This window comes from Sipha flava, unplaced genomic scaffold (genome assembly GCF_003268045.1).
Source record: "Sipha flava isolate LNK unplaced genomic scaffold, YSA_version1 50237_pilon_pilon, whole genome shotgun sequence".
In the NCBI taxonomy this organism is placed as follows: Eukaryota; Metazoa; Arthropoda; class Insecta; order Hemiptera; family Aphididae; genus Sipha; species Sipha flava.
The window spans coordinates 22,967-48,214 of NW_020273375.1; the positions used below are offsets into that span (position 1 = coordinate 22,967).

The following is a 25,248-nucleotide window of genomic DNA, read 5'->3' on the forward strand; positions in this document are numbered from 1 at the left end:
GGTTTTTTCCTCTCACAACTTAAATCCTGAGACCATTTCCTGGAAAGAACTTGACTGGCGAGCAGAGAATTTTCAACTACCGATTGAGTAGGGCAAGAAAGATATCTAAAAATGAGTTTGGCGTTTTGGTGCAAAAATTTCGGATCTTTATGAGACCTCCCCATGGAAATTCATATAACATAACGTGGATTGCACTCGTAGCATGCATCTTGCCTAACTTCATTCGAAATAATGAAGGCAACACAGTTCCTAGTACTGGAAAAAGTATTATTTATTGGGGGGGGGGGGGGGGAGAAACTGGAAGAAAGAGTGAAGTTGATGATTGAGGTTAGGTTTTTGCCATATGGATTTGCCATGGTAGTTGAAGTTAAAAGATTATTAAATAAGGCTCTTTGTAGGGGCTGAAAACTTGTTGATGTAGTTTGAAATGGTCGGGGTGCTGTGGGGGAAGTGGGTTGGATTCATTTTTTTGTATTTTGTTTTCAAGGGTGGTAATTCGAGCAGCATGTCTCTCGACTACACAGGCCCGGTCAACGAGGGCTTTTAAGGACTTAGTGACGGTTCAGTGCGTATATGAATTGCTTTTTTGGGATTCTTGTAGGCGTTGTTGTTGATTAGAAATTTCTTTTTGAGTATGGACAAAGTCTTGGTTGAAAGAAGTTTGGATTTGGGCCAATTTACTACGGGTATCAGTATCGTTGTCATCGATTCAGAGACATAACTCATCGATTCGAGCATCTAACTCAACAAACTTCCGCATTACGTTATCTAACTGGGCACTACAACTGTTAGCCATATCTGTCATTCGCTGTTCTAATACTGTTAGCGAAAGAGGGAGAGTGAGGTATCTACGTCACCGTTAACGGACATGGTCGGGTCAAAATTAGTTGCGGGGAGGACTGGAGAAGGGTAATTTAAAGAGGGGTTATACCTTACAAGAGGTCGGGTATTACGTTGACCAGCGCTGTGCATGGGGACGTTTCAAATTATATTATACAAGGTATTTAATAACAACGGTTATTAAAATAATAATAAAAGATAAATTATACATGGAATATTCCAACAGGAATAGAGGGCACTATCCTTACAGGAGATAATGAAATATTTAATGTGAGTGTGTCGTGGTCCGGGGATGTCACGGCACGACGCACGGTAGACAGTAATGATGAAAATAAAAGAATAAAAAAAAATACAGCGGTAATGGCTGGTGGCCTTATATTATTTTATACGAACACCGATAATAATAATTAGTAGCGGTGTAATAAATGTACGAACGTACAGAGCACGCCGAACAATACCAAAAAGAAAAAAAAGAAACAAAAAATGAATATAATGACATTAGATTGAAAAAAATGTAACGATACGTCTGCGTATGTCCGTTCGTGCCCACAGTGTTCAAAGAACAACCCGAACGGACCGGTTGGATAATATTCCGTGCGGGCGTCGTCGCGACCGTTCGTGTTCCCAGTCCATTGATCGATGAGGTGACGGGGTGTCGCGGCGGCGTTGCGTGCCGCGGTCTGGTGGTTGATGAGAGAGACATAGGCATGGTCGGCGACAGACGTTTCGATAACGGCTGCCGCACGGGTCCGCGTCAACTGCTACTCCAAAACATAGTAGCAAATAACAAAAAGAGAATTGAATTAAGATAAAATAATAAATATTGTCCAAGTGGTACTAAATAAAATAAGAACAATTATTAGAGGCGTTGCAACCCCCCCAAAAAAAGGTAATTATATTGGTCCAAGTACCGCAATGATACTATACAATAAGCTTACTCCTCAGTTGAGAAGCAACACCAATAATAATAATGAAAAAATAAATAAATAATAAATATGATAATCAATTATGTGATAATATTCAATTGAATAACTAATAGTATGGAATTTATAGTATGGTTATTATTTTTTTTTTTTTTTTACCAATAAAAATAATATGATAATAATGATCAGAATAGGATATGAATATTGAACATGGATATAGATAGTATTTTTTTATTTTTTTTTATAGGAAAATAATATATACAATTTTTTTTTTATCTTTTGAATATAATTATAAAAAGAGGTAATAATGTTTGTAGGAGTATTGGGAGCTTTGCTTTACATGATTTTTTTTTTTAATTGGAGAATAATATTTTTGTGGATTGAAATGGATACGTTTTATTTGTCATGTGGTTGCGATTAGGGAAAAATCACAATATTTGTTGATTTTATAACTTGTATATTTTAATTTTGCCAGTTTAATGAATATTAATAATATTTTAAAGGTTTTGTAGTTTATTTATTTATAGAAAGAGAAAGAGAGAGAGAAAGTTATTAGTTACAAGAGGGATTTTGGACTTCGAGTCGAAATTCCGTCGACAGAAACAGTTAGCAAATAATGTAGTTAGGTGGACATGCAGTACTCATAAAACATGTGTTTTTTAAAAATTGACGAAAATGGCATGTGTAAAATAAGAAATTCAATATAATGAAAAGCCGTCGATGATCCTTCTGTTCGACCCTCAAAAGTTCTCCAGACTGAGTTGCATAAATCTGGTTCTCTTAACCTCATAATACAAGATGTTACATTGATAAGAAAAAACGTTGGATATACTAGACTTACCCATTTACTAAAACTACCGAAAACTTTTTCAGAATTTCATAATGCACTGAACGATATGACATTACAGACAAACGAGAATGAGACGTTTTTATTTCATAACGATGCCGATAATAATATTGTCTGTTTTTCAACCGATACAAATATAAAAAAATTGACCGAATGCTCAAAAGTTACGGCTGATGGAACATTTTACAGTTGCCCTTTTCTACATGTTTTTGGCATTCATGGGCTGGCTAATAATGTTTTTATACCGTTGATGTTCTTTTTGTTGCCAAATAAGCTACTAACATCTTATGAACGAGCTTTGTCCTTTCTTTTAGAAAAAATTAATTCACTTAATTTGAATTTTGCTCCCGATAGCATACGTATTGACTTTGATCCCGCGATTTAGTTAACTTATTATTAATAAAACACTAACCTAGCTTCATCACACATAATAGTAAAGAAACCAGTGGCTGATATTTCATTAAGAATGGTTTCCTTAATGGAACTGGCACAAATATCAACAAGTTCGTTTTGAATCCTCCAACTACTATAATTTGTATCTTTAGAGTACATATTTTCAAAATCTGGTACAGATTTAACATACAACGTGCATAACTCTTTAAAATATCCTAAAGCGCAAATTTTTTTAGTAACAATTTTATGTTTATACACATTAAATAAGATAGTAATATACTAATATGCATTTTTTTTTTTAACTGCTACGTAAATACGTTATATTAATGTATGTTACAATTAAAATGTTAATAGTATAATGTACAATATTAAATTTAAGTTGAACATAATTTCAAAATTATTTTTTGTCCAACACATTTTTTAAAATTTATAAAGTTTAATGTTAGAACTTTTAAGAAGGAATGATTTTTATCATTGGTGTTATTACTAGCTCAATTGAAATAACCAATGCCTTATGATAATGTTACAGGGAAGTTTAATATAATTGTTGCCGCCGTAACATAACGGCCGGACGTCGACCCGAGCGTATCACCGCGGTCGAACACACGACACACACACACATACACAAAACAATCGCTCGCATCAGCCGTTATTTTTAAGTTTATCTCTGTTTAATTTAATTTGTGTCTTGTGAGTTATATAATATGCTAATCGGGTATCAACGCGTTATCTGTGTCGCCGGGTCGTCGGTCGCGAAAATATTTAACACGGCCGCCGCAACTTTTGTCGTTTTTCGTACGTCATCGTGAATTATCCGTTGCATTGTTAACAATTTTTCTTTTTACAAATTTTTATAAGCACAAATTGCTTTTTTTTTTTTATTGGTATCTACTCCTTTTATAATTATTTTGTGGACGCTAATCGCCATAAATTTTGTATTAACAATAATTGTGTGTGCGCTAATCACCACTATTTTTTTTTATTATAATTGTAGATTTAAGTATAGTTTTTAGGTAGTTGCAGCTGGCCAGCCGTACACCGATAAATTGTGAGTTTTAAAATTATCATTTATTTATTTATTATTAATTATTAAAATTACTTATTTATTTACTGTGTGCCATAAGGGCTATTATTTAATATTAATTATTAATATTTGCTGTTGTGCCAAAAGGGCCACATTTATTGATTATTATTTTTATTTTATAATACACAGCAACAGTAGTTACCATCCTTGTATACCATTTATTTAATTTGTTTTAGTTCCTTTTATTTTTTATCTTAGAATTTAAGTTACACACACACAAGTATAAACTCTATTCCAAATAAGATCAGGCTACGGCGGCGACCAGATGTCGTCGGGCGGCGGTCAGGCCCCACCTATTTTACTCCCCACTACATCAACCACCTGTTCGACTGTAGCTCTACCGACGGCGGCGGTGTGTAACGTGCTGCAATATAACGCGACGACGCTTACATGCTTACCGGTGAATTACGCGCCAGTCCGTTTAAAACGATTTTTTTTTGTGATTATAATTTGTGTTTTACGTATTATATAATGGGAGATAATACAGAAATAATTACGGGTGATATCCCTGAACTCGAAGGTTGTATGCCTCTGCAGCCTGAAGAGGTAACTACTATTTCTCCAACAACGAAAAATAAAACTGGAAAAGTAAGTAATAATATTAACAGTTTTTACCCAAATAAAAACACATAACAATTTATATAATATTCAAATATTTAATTATTTGATATTTAAAATATTATTGCCTATATATTATTATTTATATGTTTTTTTTACAGTGTGTGTCCAGTAGTCAAAAAATAATGATTGTTAATATTTACAAGGATATCATTTCTAAAACACCAGGCATAAAATATTTGGATATTATTAACCGTATTAGAGAGTTAACTGGTTTGGGACGAGACACCGTAAAGAATACTATCAGTCAGTACAAAACCACAAAAACAGTATCTTCTCCCAACAGGAAAAGAGCAAAGGCTTCACTGTTTGACAAAATTGATGATCTTGACCGCACAGGATTACGTCGGACAATCCATTCTGTTTGGTTAAAGCGTGAACTACCAACCATCGACCGAATTTTATTTGATGTCAACGCGGATCCGTCGCTTCCAAATTTTAAAAGAACATCTTTGTATCGTGTCATCAAAAAAATTGGATTTTGTATTTGCAAAAAGAACAAGATGCAGTGTGCTGACCGAGAGGGAAGACCTTATTGTTTGGCGTCGCAAGTATTTATACGACATTCGAAAATACAGACAAGAAGGTCGAACTATATATTATCTGGACGAGACTTGGTTGAACGCCGGCGATTGTGTCGATCATGTTTGGAAGGATAATACGGTTCTCTCCAAACATGATGCATTTAACAAAGGCCTCACAACCGGTGCAAAAAACCCATCCGGTAAAGGGAAGCGACTCATTATACTACATATTGGGTCGGAGAATGGTTTTCTGCCAGGTGGCCTGCTGTGTTTCATTTCCAAAAAAAATACCGGAGATTATCATGACGAGATGAATGGGGATAACTTCAAACAGTGGTTCGAGAACATTCTCCCTTTACTTGACCCAAATTCCATTATCGTCATGGACAACGCGCCGTACCATTCGGTAGAATTGGAAAAATATCCAAATACCAGTTGGAAAAAAGCAGCTATATTTGAGTGGCTCAGTTCCAAGTATGTCGATCGCGAACGACCGTTGTCATCGTTATTGAAATCCGAACTTCTGGCGATATCAAACAAAATGCGACCTGATTCTAAATCGTATGTAATCGACAACTTGGCCAAGGATAACGGACATACCGTACTCCGATTACCACCGTACCATTGCGAATTCAATCCCATTGAATTGGCATGGGCGATGGTAAAAGGATACGTGAAGCAGAACAACACCACTTTCCAAATCGACGATGTTCGCCAACTAGTAAATACAGCGATTGAAAGGGTTACTCCTCAAAATTGGAAAAATTTTATAAAACACGTCATTGAAGAAGAGTGCAAAATATGGAAAGTGGACGATATCATGGACGATATGATAGATTCTTTGGAACCTTGTATTATGACGTTAACAGGAGAAACAACCTCATCAAATTCTTCGGAGTAACCAATTTATATTTTTCTATCATGTTTAAATTTTTTATGATTTTTATTTTTTTTATCATGATTTATGTTTTTAATCATTTTTTTTTTTATTATAATTAAGTGTAAATAATTAAATTATAGAAATTTGTTTTTACGTACCTACAACATTAGGTAATAAAAATTATAAATTGAGCAAATGAAAATCGATGTTGTACTGATAGCGTGTACTGACGTACGTATGTGATTATGTGGCGCGCGAGTGACGGTACGGAAAAATACATCGCGACGTACCGCTCCGCACTCCATCTGTTTCAGAGTATACAATGCAATTTAAGTTATTTGTTCAGGTCACTGGTTTACGATTGACTAATTACGTCGCTCTAGTTGTCGGGCCGCGGCGGCAAAGTTCGAGGTCCGTGCTCGTAGTGAAGCCACGCCCATGCGCACAACTTGGCCGCCGTAGCCTGGTCTTATTTGGAATAGAGTATACACACCTTACACACACCATCACACCACATAGTCGGACAGTGTTTGCGCGGTGATCCCAACCACTACTGTCCGGTCTATACACACGTATACACACATACACACAGTGTACGGCCGCGATCGTACGTAAAGGGCGGCGTACACGACAATTCAGCGTCCGGCGCGCGTAATATTATTTTATGCTCTCGGCGCAAACAATAATAATTATTTACCAACCTATCTCTCTCAGCCCAACGTCTCAAGATAACATACAATGTGCTACGTCGTTAAATAATTAATGTGGTACCGATCGTAGTGTCCTGCACAACGATCACTACACGTTTCACAACCCTGCGTGAAAACTCCAAATAGGAACTCGCAGGCGTCACAACCATGGGACGGATCTCTTTTCGCCTAAATATGACCTCCTCTTTTTTCCCACTTCTTCATTTCGATGAAATGAAAAAATAGTTTCCTCTTTTCACCCAAAAATAATTGCATTCTTTTCGCCCATGATTTCACGTTTTACATTTTGGAAACCACTGTCTCAAAATTAATAGTTTTTAAAAAATCATAATAATCAAATAAAAAAATAGAAAAATATATAATTATTAATTATAATTAACATTACATTGGTAATACCTATGACATATCTACATGATTTATGTAGAGATTTATTATTGATATATATTATATTTAGATACTTATATCTTTTTTTTACACAATAAAATAAATGATATAATAATTGATAATAGTGATTATTGGTTCGTTAATATAAGATATTTTAGGTGTTTGTCATTTATTTTTTTGACGTTGTTAAAAAAAAAGTTATTCGTGGATTTAATTTGTATCTACATCTTTTGTATAATTGAATGCCATTAATTTAATGAATTCATACCGACTTAACTCTTCTCTATTATACTTTTCAGTTGTTTCTTCGGTTTTTAATTGGCGTTCTCTTAATTGTTTGATTTTTGGGAAACTGTTGTAAGTGAATACTATTTAATTTAATATAAACATCAGTTTGGATTTCTTATACCACAGCCAACCACACATGAATTGGTGGAGTATTACTATATAAACTTTTGTTAAAATATGAGTGAAAGGACTCGCATGTATTTGATGTCCTGATCAACTCTGATGATTTAGCTGCCCAAAGCTTTGGCGGGAACATACTTTCATCGGATATATAGTTATCACTTAAATAATCACAGAACTTTTGTAGTTTTTCATTTTCAGGGCAGTCACTCATTAAATCTTCTATATAACAATCACCTACTTCTTCAGGATTTAAAAATAGTAAGCCAAATGTGTAGTGTATCCACTTACCGATATCTGAAGACTCGTCTTATTAGTGTGTAGCCAAACCAAATTTTTGCACATTTCTCCACCATAATTGGGTTAAATGAAACCTATATCCAATTATTTTCTTATTTGGTCAAACAATGTTTATTGCTTTATGTATCGCATATTCAAAATCAACCATACATTTTAACGGCGATAAATGTAATCCAAGGCTATTACATTTTCCGGTGATTTTTTTAAACACAAATTCATATGTATGTTCCGATTTATCAACTAATAGGCAAAAAAACTAATGGTACATAATGGCCATTTTTATATCCATGAATAGTGAATATTTATTCAAAAAATCTTGCAGAATATTTAAACGTGCCATCGACGTATACGTTTTCTACATTGATCAAGAAATGTAAATTTTTTCACAGGAAAATATTATAACATTTTTATTTTCATCGTTATTCAATACAAAATGTTCACTTCTTGTAGTGTTTATTTCAGTTGCGTTAACATATTGATGAACTTTATTTATATCAGTAGGGTTAGGAGGGAGGACTTTTGCACGAGATTTATACATATTTTTATTTTTTATTTTTTTTTATTTATTTTTTTTTATTAGAAATAGGCTTCAACATCGTAGGTTATTAGCCTAAAGTAGTTTAGTTACAAATGATAGAATAAATGAAAAAAGGAAAATTAATTAATTAGAGTAAATAACAAATTATAGGTATTGTAACTTAGAGACTAAGGAAAGTTTTTACAATAATAGAATTTGTTAATGTAATTGATTTTGGTTTGAAATTAGATAATATTGCTGGTGTTATTTTCATTGAGGGCTTCTTCATTGTTCGGTAGTATAGCGAGTTTGGTTCTTATGTTCCAGTATTTCATATAAACTTGGATGATATGGTGGACTGAAAGATCGGTGTGGTACTTGTCACAAATGGGTGGGAGATTTTTGCTAACGAGGAATGAATGGATTGCAAAGGTGTGTCCGATCCTATATCTGGTGATAGCAATTTCTTATCGTCTGGTGAGGTAGTGAGAGGAAACCCATTTTTTCGTATCTTTCTTAATTTTTTTAAGTTTATTGGTCGGTGGAATGGCATCCCAATAATTTTGCCACTTAGAGTATGTCTTGGATTTGAAGGTAAGGGATTTTGAAGAGCAAAAAGAGAACTGAGTAAGTTACTTAAAATTAAAATGTGATTAGAGGTGACTGTATTCGCTAATGTTATTGCTTCATAGATGGCTAGTGATTCAGCTGAGAATATACAGGTTTCAGGAGGGAGTTTGTTCATGAGTATGATATTGTCTTGAGTGATTGTAAAGCCAACGCCTTATACGAATTTAGATGCATCAGTATACATTTTTGAGAAGTGTGGAAATTTGTCTCATAATTTCATAGAAATTAGAAATGATAATATTTGGGTTTGTGTCATGTTTGTTTTGTAGCAGAAGCTCGGTATTAACTTTGATTTGCCAAAGCCAAGGGATATTAACTTTTTAATAATCATCGATTGTCAATTTATCGTACATCTAAATACTCAGAAAACTGTTAATCTACAAATAGTGCGGTGGGATACTCTACTGAGCGAATTCAATTATGATATAAAGCATCGCCTAGGAGTAAAAATTGCTCATATCGATGCACTCGGTAGAGCATCAGTTAATAGTCCTTGCGATACAGAGACCGAGCAATTGGATGAACGATATGGGGTGTTGATGACAATTACTGAAGAGGAGCAAGTAGCTGCGATGCAACTTACCGACACCAAACTAAGTAATATTGCAGAGATACCAAGTCGAGAAGAGGCGGAACGTTCGATAGCTGACAACGCCATAGTAAATGGATACATACTTAAAAGAGGGTTAATATTCAGAAGAGTAAAGGAGGGTGATGAAGAAAAAACATTTGTGAGCTGTGCCAGATAGCATGCGCAAATGCATAGTAGTGTGGTTCCATAATCTGGGAGGACACTTTTCTTTAGACCGAATAGCGATAAAAATCATGGAGAGATACTATTTTGGGGTTAAGGCGATATGTGAAGTACCATATACGGTGTTGCTCTTGGTGTATTCTAACCAAATTACCAAAAGGTAGACAACAGGGACGGTTTCATCCAATACTACCAGGGAAACGTCTTTTTGAAATAATAAATTTGGATCACATAGGCCCTTTCATCAGATCTACGCGTGGAAATAGTTATGTATTAGTGCTTACAAATAATCTGACTAAATTTGTTAAACTATTTCCAGTCAGAAGCTGCAATACTGAAGGTATAGTAAGTAGTCTGGAATAATTCATAACAGCCTACGGAATACCAAAACGGATCATAAGTGATCAAGGGACAGCTTTCACTTGAAGAGCGTTCGAGGAATTTTGCGTACAACATGGTATCAAGCACATATTAAATTCAGTATGACATCCTCAATCTAATGGACAAGTTAAGAAAGTGAAAATTACATTAGTACCAGTAATACAATCGAATATGGAAAGAGATTGTACTTGGAACAAACATATTGTGATAATGTAGAGTCAGTTTAATAACGCGTATAACAAAACTATTGGACACACACCGTTTCATGTGTTATTTGGGTATTTACCTAGTTTTAAGTATGGTTTACTACGACATGTACCATGACCGAGAGATGGGAAGCAGTGGATCAACTTCATGCCAGAGTATGAGAACGAATAATATTAGAACACCAGATTTGGAAAGAAAGGTATGACCCAAATCATAGTAAACCAGTGTTGTACGAAGTTAGAGAGATGGTATTTATCCGGAGGCCACCAGAAGTGACTAGTGAATCAACCAAATTACAATCCAAATACCGAGGCCCGTTAGTAATAATTGAGGTTTTACACCTCGGAATTTACCATTTAAAATGATGGCTTTGATAACATTTTATATTAATTTTTTAATGACTAATCGCGTGCCGTTGCACAACCGTGGTGGGTTCAAATTACGAAGTAAAATAACCGAAGACCCAACCTTCAGTTGTAAATTATGCGGTGTTATACGGTGGCTTGCGTAGTAAATCCAACGAGTTTAAAAACTATATGTTGGATAATTTACAGCTTTAGTAGTACCGCAAACTGTATCAATAGATTTGAATGACACCAAGTCTCCTGGTAACAAATGTTGTTGTTGGCTTGTGGGCCTATTACGCTTATATTAAATTTAATAATTTGTTATTAGACTAAAGGAGTCAATATAGGCAACCCAATATGAGCCACCCGTAGCTGATATAGGCAACGCACGACACGACGACGATGATAGGAAGGAAAGACTTAAAAATTACGGGACTAAGGAACATGAGTTTAATTATCGGGGGGGGGGGGGTCTCTGTGGTCGAATCGGTTTGGTGCAATGACCACAGAGCTCACACTCAAATCGGACGAATACTAAAATTAAACACTCAGGCCACACCTTACAAACTAACTTAAAATTACGTGACGACTAGAAGACGATGGTAACTGGACGACCTGGACGGCCTCTCACACGCCACACCGGACGCTGACGGTCTTACGCTTTGACGGTGGACGATATGGTGACCCGAAAGTGATCAGTGGCACAGCAGTTACACTAAATTTATGGAATATAACTCACGATAATTGTAGAGGGTGGACACGCAGACAAAATAAATCACAACAATGAAAATGAGATCTTGTGGTTTGTTTATTGGTACGAATCGGCGAGAATAATATTGTCGCCACAATGGCAGAAGGGTAACAAAAAATAATACTAATGAATTGCCGCAATGGCGAACAAAGAAAGAAAAAAATAAGAATAATAATGATAAAAGGTGCTTCAACAGCGACCGAACGACAACGAATAATAAATAAGAAAGTTGCCTCAATGGCTATAAAAAACAATACAATTAATATAATAAAAATTAATTCTGATATGTAATAATAATTTTTACAAAAAGAACTAAGAAAACGTGAACTGTTCATAATCGTAATAATAATAATAATAAGGGCGTTGGCCGCATAATCACATTAAAAATAATTAAAACCATATGATATTAACATAATCCCATAACACAAAACAATAACAATAATAATAATTCAATTTACCTACACTTAATATTATAATACACGAACTTAATGACGAAAAAGGAAAAAAATGGGAAACAGATAACGACGAGTCACCGCCGCCGTGTTGTTCTTCAACCACATGTTATTGATACCACTTTACGGCGGCAACAGTTGTATCTTGAGATTCAATTCGTCGACGTCCACATTTTTTGCTGCTAAAATTACTCTTTCTGCTAGCCACTCGTGATTTGTGTATTGTCTGTGTACATTGGGAAATATCTGGTAAATGAGAGCATCTTGTGAATCAATGATTGTGCAATAATCGGTCGGTAATTTTATGCATCCCTTTTCAACTACAGTAACTTTCCCATCGCTGATATCTATCGTTTTGAGAATCTTCCGCACGCAGCTTTTTTTGATTAAATCGCAAGTATCGAAATCGTTCGCTCTCTATCTTTACATACATGTCGACCATGAATTGTTGATAAAGCTCATGATATCGTAGAATAACGTTGTCCTGATCGCGTCTAATCATCAACTAATATGCATAATAATCCTTTGAACTAACATTCTTGTAATATTCGTAATTTATGTCAACAATTTCAAATTGATGAAAAGAGCACTATTCAAAGTTTTAGAATTTATAAAATGGACTTGGGCAAAAAGGAAATTCCAGAAGATTTGAAACCCCTTTATAAATCAATTGCAACGATTCCAGTATCGACTAGCGAATGTGAACGAAATTTTAGTTCTATGAACGAAATCATGTCACCATTAAGAACTTCATTAAATATAAAAACTGTTGCTGCTCTTTTATTTATTAATTGTGTTGGACCACCTCTAACGAAATTCGAACCAGAAAAATACGTTCGATCTTGGTTATTGAATGATCGACATTCAGCTGATGATACCGCAAGTCGTAAAAGAAACCAAAAGTGTGATAAGACATATGAATCATTGTGGAAGTTATTGTAAAAAAAATTGTATTGATGCTGTACTTTTTGAGTTATAAATATAAAATTTAAATAAAAATAAGTTTATAAATTATAAGTAGTTCTTTAAACATTTTATATTTATATTTTTATTTTATATAATATATACATACATATTCGTAAGTAAGTAAAAGAAGATAAAAATATATTTAAATTTTTAAAAGGGCTGAAATTTTAAAGTGAGTTTCATAAAATAGTAGATAAAACTTATATATTATTAAAAAAGGGTTAGTATTTGAGAAAGAAGAAATTTTAATTTTAGTTGGGTGAAGCCCCCAATTCTATGATATGTACTCAAAAAAAAAGCGTTCCGGTTCAGAAAATTTCCCATTTCGAGCACTGGCTCGGGCTATGTCTGGTCAGTACGGTGGACTTCAGGCTTTAATTCGACAAAAAGCTCCAGAAATGATATGAATTCATTGTCTTATTCATAGGCTTTAGCATGACAAAATATAAGTTGCTCTTTAAATTATGTACTTGAAATAGTTATAAAAGTAGTCAACTATTTAAAAACAAGACCTGTTAAAGCAAGATTTTTTCAAAAACTGTGTGAAGAAATGGGAGCAAAACATACAATATTACTGTTTTACTGTAATTCTAGATGGCTATCTAAAGGCAATGTACTTTCAAGAGTATTCGAACTTAGACAAGAACTTTATTCTTATTTAAATGGAGAAGGTTATAATGATAACGAAATGTTTGTTGATAGTGATTTTGTAATAAAATTAGCCTATTTATGTGATATTTTTGAAAAACTTAACTCACTTAATATATCCTTACAAGGTAAAGAAACTCATATTCTGCAATTATACGATAAGATAGTTGCTTTTATTAAAAAAATCAACTTATGGAAAATAAAATTAACAGAAGAAAATGGCAAAACCACTTGTTTTCCACTTTTAAAATATTTTCTTGGAGAGAATGACCTTGAATTACCAATGAGTTTAAAGACAATATTTTTAGAGCATCTGACGAATCTTGAAACTCATTTCATGAAATATTTCCCAAAAGAAATGAAACAATATTATTGGATTAAAGACCCGTTCACTGAAAAGCCACCATCAAATTTCACAACTACAGAAGAGGAACAATTAATCGACATTTCATACGATTCTTCACTACGAATGCAATTTTCTTCGTATGCACTTTTAGGATACGATTCCTATTAGGTATAACAATCCAAAATATGCTAATAGTTCACTTCTAGATATATCCTTGCAGTCCCTGTCCCTTGAATAATTATACGTTGTTTTTTTATCATTTATATACATATTGGTATATTTTACGATTTCGTAAAATATAAACCATATCCAAATCGATTATTTGCATGAATGAATCAATTTCACTTTCAATATTTTTAGAATGAGAGGTGAGACCGGGGGAAGTTTTTATTATATTATGTTTTTTATGTTTTTTAGTTTTTGAGTGCTTGGTGAACTCAGTTTTACGCCATTAACTAACCTTATCTTTTCCGGTGTTATGGGCTACCATATATGGCATAACCATGTATAAATAGAAATTGTGCGTAATACAATTTTATGAATTATGTAAGACAGCAGGTTGTTATATTTAACTAATTGGTCGAGAGCCGAGTAATAATTGGAAGGTACGACGAAGGTTAATCTATATTCCAAGAATACTATATTGAGAACGAGGCCTATTGCTGGATACTCCTAAACAACAAGTCCTATGATGTCAATCGATCAATATAAAAGAGGGATCGAAATGACCACAGTTCAGATGAGTTCTAGTCACGGAACTACAAGCAACTTCACGTCACTCTATATTAAAATTTGTTAAACACTTTGAATATTAAAATAAATGTATAAAAGTTAAAGTCTCATATCTTATTAATTCAATTTAAATACATCATCGACTGCACTACTTGGAATCGAGCCGGTGGCACGTAACACCGGTATAGTACAGTTCATCTGTGTACATTGCTTCTACTTCTTCATGTTCCGAATCATTATCAAAATAACAATAAATTATATATTTATTAATATATATTAATTTATATAATAATATATTATATAACAAAAATAAAAAAACAATATTTTCGTCACTAAGATCGCTGTCACTATCAAAATCTTCAAAATTATCTCCTACTTCTTCGTCTGATAATTCTTGTAACATACGCACAATATCGTCCATAATGGGGTGAAAAAAGCAATACACGAAAATAAATAAAAAGAAAAATATTTGTATGAAAATAAAATAATATTATTATGACCAGGCGCGAGACGTATTTTGTGCGATCGGACGGAGTTGACTGAAATATACATCAATAATAATTTGAAAAATATGTAAGATTAGATAACAATAATTAAGTGTTTATAACATGTTTGTGATTGTGGAATAGGAAAAATTTCAATATTAATCGGGATTCGTAGATAAAAATTATATCAATAAATCTATAATTGTCGTACAAAATGTGCATACGCGCCTGCTGAAAGGATAAAGGAACAGATTTAGGCCTGTTTCACAGCCACGCGTACGGAACGCGACCGATGAAAACGCCTGAAAAGAGCGTTTTCATACGCTCTGTTTTGCGTTTTCATATCTAAGCGTATCGTCTACGCGTTTCATATATTTTTAATTTATACTCACCGCTAGATGACATTCGAGTTTTGACGCTTGAAGACGAAAGTCTTGTGGCCTTTGCTTACCAGATAATTGTACAATGAGTTCTAAAAAGTCTTCGAAGTTGTCTATTAGATATGTTGCTACTTCTTGCCAACTTTTTATACGAATATCTCTATCTTTATATTCTTCATCACCAACGTGCCACAAATTTCTTCGGGACTCCACTTCAATGATGAGAAGTTCGGTATCAATATTGAACTGTGACATATCTACTTTTTATTTTTACTTATTTAAATTTTTAAATTGACACAATACTTTTTGAAATTAAAATACGCAGCATACGATACACGTTGATGTAAAACAGTTAATACACAGATATCTATATTATACTAGATAAGGTACTCGGGGCGTTGCATACAGGAAAAAGTGAAGCCAGATTTCAAGCGCTTATCAGTGTATTATCACATGGGCGCCATATTGCTGGTTGGCAAAACATTCGAATACTCAATAGGAATTAGCATAATAACTACATAAATTCGTTACTTTTTTACATAATTTATAACTTATATCTTCAAAAGTTGAGTCTGTTGTGTATACACTATAGATGTTAGTATGGTACTTAGTATTTGATGGCATTTTTATTAAGATTAAGTATGTATGAAAAAGCAAAAACTCATTTTGTATATAGTTTTTTATTAATATAATGTTTACATAAATTCATGTCATAACACAGTATAATATAACATACATATAATGTTATTGATGGTTAAATAATATTAATTTAGTCAATAAGCGACGTTTACTAACGTCTGCACTTGTTTTCAACTTGGCCACATAATGAAGACGAACTTTCAGATATTGCTTGCAAATTAAAGTTACCAAATTCAACTTGTGGTTTTCTAAAAAACCGTCATTTAGGAAGAGTTAGAATAGTACTAAAAAATTATACATAAATAATTATAATAAAACCATAATTGTATGCTTCTGGGAGATTATGGATATAGAAGTTATTAAAGATTTCTAACAAGTACAGTGGTTGCCATTTATAGTATTCACTGGATATAAGAATCAGCTGCTTATAGTAATCAAAATACTCTCGGACAAATGTGATCACTATAAGCGTCGGCCACTGTATATTTTAATAAAATAAAAATAGTCATTCAAATTACTAGAAAAGCATTAATTACCGGCCGAAGTTATAAGCTTTTAGTGAATAGTATTGTAAGGTTAAGGCAAACTCTTTCATTTCTTTTAAATAGTGACAACCTGTACCTTTTTTACTGTTATTTAATTTATTTTTAAATAGGCCCAATATAGTGTCTAATAAGAAAGCATAAGATATAAGCCATCCATTAATATTAAATGTACAAATGCCTGCAAATAAGTGCTTAGAAGCAGAAAAAGCAAGCAAGTTGTATATTTTATTTTACAAAATAACAAATTTTTAAATATTAATATTTACCGCTGAAACTATTTTTTATTATATTTACTGGTTCACCATCGATTAAGCCTCTACTATTCAAATCGTTTAATAATTCTTGCAGGTTATATAATTTTTGATCTTTTCTTCTTAACTTTTGCTGTAAAGTTCTTATTTTTTTTTTCAATAAAAGTTCACTGGTATAACTATTAACTATTTGAACTTCCTTATTATTAGTAGTAGGAACTATTTTATCAAAGTTTTCAACTTTATCATCTTCTAATTGAATGTCATCAGAAGTTCCAATATCATCATCAATTAATGGAATGTCATATTCTGCTAGATTTGAATTAAATATATTTTTTAATTGTCATTAGACATAAATTAAATTATGTTTTCATTTGTGTAGTTTAATTAAATTTAATAAGTACCTGCTGCATTTAAATTTGAATTTTCAATTTGAATGAGATTTCTTACAAGCGGTTTTCTTGGAATTTTGGACGCCTTTTGGTAATAAGAAGGAAATGCAGAGAACACTTTCGGCACAGCATCTTCTTTTAAAAATATGTTTTTATTATTACCCAGTTTTACTTGATAATTGTCATTAACAAAATGATCACTACATAAACGGCTCCATTTCGTTGGTGTAAACTTCTTTCTTTTAATAGCAGCAATCCATTTTTTATTTAGATCAACATTGGCTAAAGGAAATCTATAATATAATAGGTGGGTTAATCAATTATTAGAAATTTTTATATGGACGACTATCTAGGTGGTACAATGTCCAAAGACGGTGCGATAAAATTACGTGACAATCTAATTTCAGTTATGAATAAGGCTAGGTTCACATGAAGAACGTTGAACGCGCGTTTATCTAACGCGCGTTTTTAGTCAGTGTTCACATGAATTATAGATTTTACGCGTGAAGCGCGCGTATAACTATAGTCAGTCGTTTTTTTTATTCCGGCGAAGATGGACGTAGCAGAAGCTGTATGCTTATGGACCTTATATAGACGAATGCAGCGTCGTAGGCAGGGAAATAGAAAATACTGGGTTCATCCTATTTTAAAAAACAGACTAAGTACAAGCTTGTACATCACGCTGTATCCAAGTTTGAGAAATTATGAACAAAATTTTTTTAACTATTTCCGTATGTCGATTAAATCTTTTGATGACTTGTTGGAGCAAATCAAAGAAGAAATTGTGGCTGACGAAAATGCAATTAGATATTGTATTTCACCAGAAGAAAAGCTTATAATTACTTTGAGGTATGTTAATTTATTTATTTTAATAACAAGAACATAACATTACAGCATAATATAAGATAACAAGTGTAACATTTTTACTAACGAATATTTATTATATTTATTTATTATATCTTAATACATAATATTTTTAAACAACCATTTGCATACATTATATAATACAATTATTGATAAGTAAATTTTAGTCAAATAAATCAAGTATAGACTGTTCACTGCCTGTTTCACTAACATTTGTTGGTGTTGGTGATGGTTCAGGTGCAGAAGTATTTAGTTGATTATTTTTATCACCAAAATTGTGATCATAATGATACCCTTGTGTTGTGGTATTGTGTGGCGTAGAATTATAACCATAATTTGGATAGCCAAAGTTACTTGACCGATATTGTTGTCCATACATAGCATGTTGATATCCATCAGATGATGATGTCTGATTTTGTAAAATTAAATTGTACATATCAATTTTAAGTTTGAAACGTTTGTCTTCAGGAACTTTTTTAATTTCTTTTACTAGTGATAAACAAAATAGTTTATCTGCATCATCCTCATCTTTTTTTTTCGGGAACTTATCGTTGAGCCATACTTTTTTCCAATATGTTTGCGAAATGTTCATCAGCTGGATGTAATTTTATTTTTTTTTTTGTTCTTACGACAATCTCCTTTAGGACTTTTAAAATTATCATCTACATCATTTACGTTGTTAGTATTTTTAGTTATTTTTACATTTTCATCATCAGTTGAAAAACTGCTTTCGGTTACGTTATTTTCTACTGACCCTTGCAGAAACCGTAATCTTTCAAAATGTACGTAAGTAGATTTGTTTGATCTTCCTGAACCTGATTTCACCATTTTACATTTTTTGGCTTCTCTTACATAATTTTCTCGAAAGCTTTTCCACTTTTTTTTGTAAAGTTAATCCTAAATAAAATAATATAGTTATAATTATATAATTAGGCATAAGTTTTGATGAAAAAAATTAAAAATGGTGAGGAGGGAACTAAACTGCATTTGTTCCTAATTATATTATAATTAAAAAATAGTTTATAAAAATATAAAAATAATATGGTTTTTACAGATACCTAGCAAGTGGATGTTCCATTGGTGAATTGCATTATGAGTATTTGATGGGGAAAAGTACTGCTGCTGCTATAATCCACCAAGTATGTAAAGTCATTTGGAGAAAATTAAAAAACATTGTGATGTCTCAACCCACAAAGGAAAAATGGTTAGAAATTTCCAAAGGATTTGAACAAAATGCCAAGTTCCCTAATAGCATTGGGGCACTTGATTGCAAACATATACATTTGATACACCCTCAAAATTCAGGCTCATTTTATTATAACTATAAACATTTTTTTTTCGCTAGTATTAATGGCATTGTGTGACACTAATTATTGTTTTATTTGGGTGGATATTGGGGCATATGGAAAGAATAGCGATTCTGGGATTTTTAAAGAATCATCTTTGTATACTAAGCTCATTGAAAAAAACTTTGAATATTCCTAAACCAAGACCTATTATAGACAACGATGAAATTAAACTGCCATACGTCATAGTTGCTGATGAAGCGTTTGGTATGCAAGAAAACTTGATGAGACCATATGGTGGAAATTTATTATCGCACGAAACAAAAATTTATAATTACCGGCATACTTTAGCACGACGATATATATAATGTACCTTTGGTATTATGACCAATAAATGGCGTATATTGCATAGACCATTAGATGTGAATATTGAGTTTGCACAATATATTGTTAAAGCTATTTGTGTACTTCACAACTACGTCAGAATAAGAGATGAAAATAGTTATGAAGAAACGTTATTTACAGCACCCCTATCAAATTTAACAATTTCTACAACTGGACGTGCTATACGAGTAGCAGTAAACGTTAGAGTCAGGGTTGCCAATTATCCTGTAAAGAAAATCGGGACTTTTTTCCAATATAAGAACATTTTTTCAGGTTTTAATATATTATAAAGGCAATCATTTCTGGTATAACATATTATAATATAAGATATAAGTACATAACATAGATATATTTATTCTCTATATGTATTTATTTATATGTAAATATTACATTACATCTACAGCCGAGATATTTACAAATGTCAAAATATCATACTATCTAAAATATAGATAATACAAATTGATTATTGCTCTGCTCGATAACGAATGAAAGTTTTTTTAAAGTTTTATCGTTTATACAATCGTACAAAAATATATATTGATAATTTTCTTATATCCCGGAAAACATGTGTCTGAATGAACTTTGATCGGGACGCGGGAAAATAAGCTTAAAATCGTGAATGTCCCGCTAAAATCGGGAAGGTTGGTAACCCTGGTTAGAGTTAAATTTATGAATTATTTTAATAACGAAGGAAGTATAGAATGGCAAAACCGCATGATATAAATTGTAAAAATGTAGTATTAAATAATAATGTAATATTTTTAGTTCTTATTGTAAAATATTAATAAGAACATATTATTATAATGTATATTACATTGTTTTGAATGTGAATCGTTTTAAAATTATTCATTATTAAAATATGCATTTGTTTATGAGTTAAGTAATTAAAATAAAGTAATACATACCAAGAACTTTCTTTTTTTCCTGTAGCCTTCTTCAGAAAAAACGAGTACTATTTCTTCCCAGGCATTTCTTTTTATTATTTTATTTGAATAATTACGACGGGCCATGTCCCAGATCGAGGGCCTTTTTTCGATTTCATCGATGAAAAATTCATTATTGAATTCTTCCATTGTAGACGAAAAACGACGTAACGCCTTGAAAAACGCGTTGCAACTGAACACGTCAATGCAAACCTGTACAATGTTCAAACGCGCGTCAACTTGCGCTGACGTGCGTTGACAGGTTTTTTGCGTTGTCGCTGCGTTGAACGCGCGTTGCCATACAACGTGCGTTATTATGTGTACATTTAATAGCTATTAATAGTAATTGTAAACGCGCGTTTGGCTAATGCGCGTTTAAGGCTAGGTTCACATGGACGCGCGTATTTAGATAATCAGTGTTCCTGTACATCGTTCACATGGCGCGCGTCGATCGCGATAACAACGCAAGTTTCTATTTTCGCGCGAACACGCGCGTGACTCCGCGTATTGAAATTCCATATATCATTATCGGACCGTTCAATTGATACGCACGAAACAGCGATTTATTGGGCAATTACTTATTATAAAAAATATTTTAATTATTTTATGTGTTATTAATTTATTATATTATTTATATACAATTATATAATATTATTAACGTATACTGAAAAATGGAAGTCGAAACTGACTTACTTATTAGTGAAGTAGAAAAGAGGCCGGCCATTTGGTTCATGACGTCAAGTGAATATTCGAACAGAACTCTAAAAAGGAAAGCTTGGGAAGAATTGGTTCTCATATTTAGTCATGTTGAAGATACGGAAGACAAAAAAAAAAATTTGGGTAAGTAAAAATTAATTTTAAAATGTATTTATGATTTTAAAATTACTACTTAAGAAATTACAAAACTTTTTAAATCATGTTGTCTTGCCACTTTAATTTCCCTTCATTTATAAAGTAAGAGGTGAATTTTTTTCGAATTACATCTGTATCTTTTATAGCCCGTCCGGCGTGTGATGGATTTAGGTTTGTCAATGGTGCTGTATAAAGTGTATCCTCGTACTTGAAGCCGTCTCTTAACCTGACATAATTATGCAATACACAAATCGCTTTAACAATGTTTTCAGAAAAATCAATTTTTACATCGAGTGGTCGATGTAATATTCGCCACTTATTGCACATAATTCCGAATGTGCATTCCACAAAACGGCGTGCTAAAGTTAAACGATAGTTGAATATCTTTTTTTTCATATGATAAAATTTTACCTCCATAAGGCCTCATCAAATTTTCCGACATACCAAATGCTTCATCAGCCACTATTACATATGGAACTCTAATATCTCCATTGTCGGTTATAGGTCCGGGATCAGGAATATTTAACTTTTTTTCGGTTAGTTTTTTATACAAAGTAGATTCTTTATAAATTCCCGAGTCACTATCTGTACCAAAGCCTCCAATATCAATCCATATGAAGCAATAGTTTGAGTCACATAAAGCCATCAAAACCAGAGAAAAATAATGTTTGTAATTATAATAAATAGAACCGGTATCAGGAGGTTGGTTTATTCTAATATGCCTTCCATCTAAAGCTCCGATACAGTTTGGAAATTTTGCATGTTTTTTTAAATTAATTTGATATATCTATCCATTTCTGATTGTTAGGCTCCTTCATTACAATATTCTTCAGTTTTGTCCATATTACATGGCATACCTGGCGTATTATTCCTGTCAGCGTAGATATTCCAATTCTATAATTGTAATGTAACTCAGTTATTGAGCAGCCTGTTGACAAGTACCTACGAAATCAAAATAAAAGAATTTATTGCATTAATAACATTATTTTGTATTGTTAGGTAAAATAAAAAAAAATAAAATATTTAATGAATTTTTATTTTTATTTGTTTTAGTTGTACATATTTTTTCTTAACACGCCATGATAGTATCATGTGATGCATCAGTAATGTGAATTTTACGTAAACAAAACTTTTACACACAAAATTATAAAATTCAGGAAACCCCCAACATTATTAATATTTTTCGTTTTAAGATTAGAATTACAGAAGAAATGGAAAAGCCTTCGAGATGGCTACGTCAAGGAACTAAAAAAAATAAAAAATGTGAAATCTGGATCGGCAGCTCCCGTAAAGTCATCGTACTTATTTTTTAGGAGGTTACAATTTCTGCAACCAACTGTTCACAAAAATACAACAGAAAGTAACTTTGAAACCGATTTAAACTACGACGAAAATACAGAAACTGAAAACCCGGATCAAGAGACCTGTTTTAAAACTCCAAACAAGGCAGACAAAAATTCAAATTATCAGCAACAAAGAAAAAAAATTAAGCTCCATCCAGCGGACGAACATTTCGCTAATATTATTGAGAAAAGTTTAAATAGTAGAAATATCCTCGAGAAAAAAGAAGAAGATGAAGATAAATTATTTTGTTTGTCTTTATACAAAGAAATAAAAAAAGTACCTTAAGCCATGCGTTTGAAAACGAAAATAGAAATTTATAATTTAATTTTACAAAAACAAGCTGTACAACAAACACACCTTCCAAGTTTTATAGTATCGCCTCAATCTCACCATGCATCCTCATTCGTCCAACCATTTACTCCACCACAATATCCTCAATATTCTGATACAAATAATTATTCAAATGCACCGCATGGTACGCGAAAGGACTATGACCACATACTAAGCAATCAAAATAGAGTACCTACAAATTATATGACTGTTCCAAACGAAATGCGTCAACCATACCAAAATATTGAACCTCCAGGTACTCCATCGCCATTGTCTGGTATTACTGAAAATTCTCAAGGGTCATCTGACCTCGATTTATTTGAATGAAGATAAACTTTATAAAAAGTAAAATTGTTTTTTTGTTTTTATTACGATTAAATGTTATGAAAAGTTGATTTTTTATTACTATTTGTTTACTTTTTATTTATTTTTTAAAGCTATGTTTGGAAAACATTTTTCAGTTAAAAAAGTTAATTATTTTATTTTGTTCAGTTTCAATACATAAAATTATTATTTAGAAATTGTTTTTTTTATTTGTATGAATAATAATTTAAATGGACTTACCTCAAAGTAACAATAAGTTTTTCTTGTGGTGAAATACAGTATCTTACAGCTTGTTCATTTGCTTCCAATTCGTTTTTAATTAAATCTAACAGGTCATCAAATGATTTGATTGACATTCGAAAATAATTGAAAAATTTTTCGTCATGATCCCTAAGTTTCGGGTATAAGGTAATATATTGACTTGAAGAAAGTCTAGTTTTTAAAATTGGATGGACCCAATATTTTCTTTCTTCTTTTTGTCTTCGTCTTCTTATCCTTCGGTGGACAGCCCACAAACACACAGCATCGATCTCATCCATACTCGACGACAGTCTGAACTGTACTATATCATTTTAAATATAGTTTTTGACTAGAACATTCTCATACAACGCGCGTGACACGCAGCCATCTGAACGGTGAACGCGCGTTTTGTGGCGGTCTAACGCGCGTATACGCGCGTCCATGTGAACCTAGCCTAACACCTCTCATGTGAACCTAGCCTAAAGCCGGTTTAGAACTGCGTAAATAGTTATTTAATGATCCGGAGTTAATAGTCAATGTGCACTCCGATAACAATAATACAAGAGCTATGGGCGAGCTAATAACAAAAATACTAGGTCTGCATTGGAAATCGGATGATAATATGTTATTCTGCACGGTACAGCAGGTAGAGATCAATGCCCCGATAACTAAACGGAAAATATTATCCGAAATCGCAACAATATTTGATCCTTAAAGGTATGTACACACGAGAGCATTTTTGTGCGTCGCACATCGCGAGCATGTGAGCATGCGTGAGCATTCGTATGAATTTTGTTTGTTTGTGTGTACAAAATGTGCGACGCATACTATGCATCGAACAATATTTACCCATTCGCTCCTATTCCAGCTTTCCTATCAGTTGTTTTTCAGTAGTCGATAATTTTTTTTAATTTATACTGAGTGAAGTACGTACCTATGTTAAATCACATTAAAAATTAAATTAAAGCGTCTTTAATTGATTTAATTTAACAATAGTTTCAAGTTGTAGTAAATAATGAGTGACCATCTTCAAGTGTGTGCTGCAGCTTTTATAGTAATGCATGAATTGATTAAAAAAAAAAATAAAAAGAATCGACGTGATCGCCGCTGGTGGATTTCAAAAATGTACAAGAACAATACAGATAGAGGATTAAATTTGCTGAATGATATGCAGTTTGATGAAAATATTTTGCATTTTCAAAATTTCACTCGTATGTCTTCTGAAGATTTTGAACTTTTAATAAACCTCATTGGTCCAAAAGTAGTAAAGCAAGACACAAATATGAGACCTGCGGTAACTGTGAAAATAAGACTAGCGGTAACTTTGAGATTTCTTGCCACGGGTGATTCATATACAAGCTTACAGT

At 32.7% G+C, this 25,248-nt stretch overlaps 3 protein-coding genes across 3 annotated transcripts; all 3 read left to right on the top strand.

Moving 5' to 3' along the window:
• The first annotated feature begins 4,525 nt into the window (after positions 1-4,525).
• LOC112690406 lies at positions 4,526-5,364 on the top strand. The gene is made up of 2 exons (XM_025564416.1): positions 4,526-4,675; positions 4,807-5,364. The coding sequence occupies exons 1-2, from the start codon at positions 4,559-4,561 to the stop codon at positions 5,362-5,364; spliced, it is 675 nt and encodes a 224-aa protein (XP_025420201.1). The 5' UTR covers positions 4,526-4,558.
• A 175-nt stretch (positions 5,365-5,539) lies between these two features.
• On the top strand, positions 5,540-6,130 carry LOC112690407. The gene has a single exon (XM_025564417.1). It carries the CDS (start codon positions 5,540-5,542, stop codon positions 6,128-6,130), a length of 591 nt encoding a protein of 196 aa, XP_025420202.1.
• Positions 6,131-21,462: 15,332 nt separating this feature from the next.
• LOC112690409 lies at positions 21,463-23,272 on the top strand. The gene is made up of 2 exons (XM_025564419.1): positions 21,463-21,635; positions 22,837-23,272. The coding sequence occupies exons 1-2, from the start codon at positions 21,463-21,465 to the stop codon at positions 23,270-23,272; spliced, it is 609 nt and encodes a 202-aa protein (XP_025420204.1).
• Positions 23,273-25,248: the final 1,976 nt, after the last annotated feature.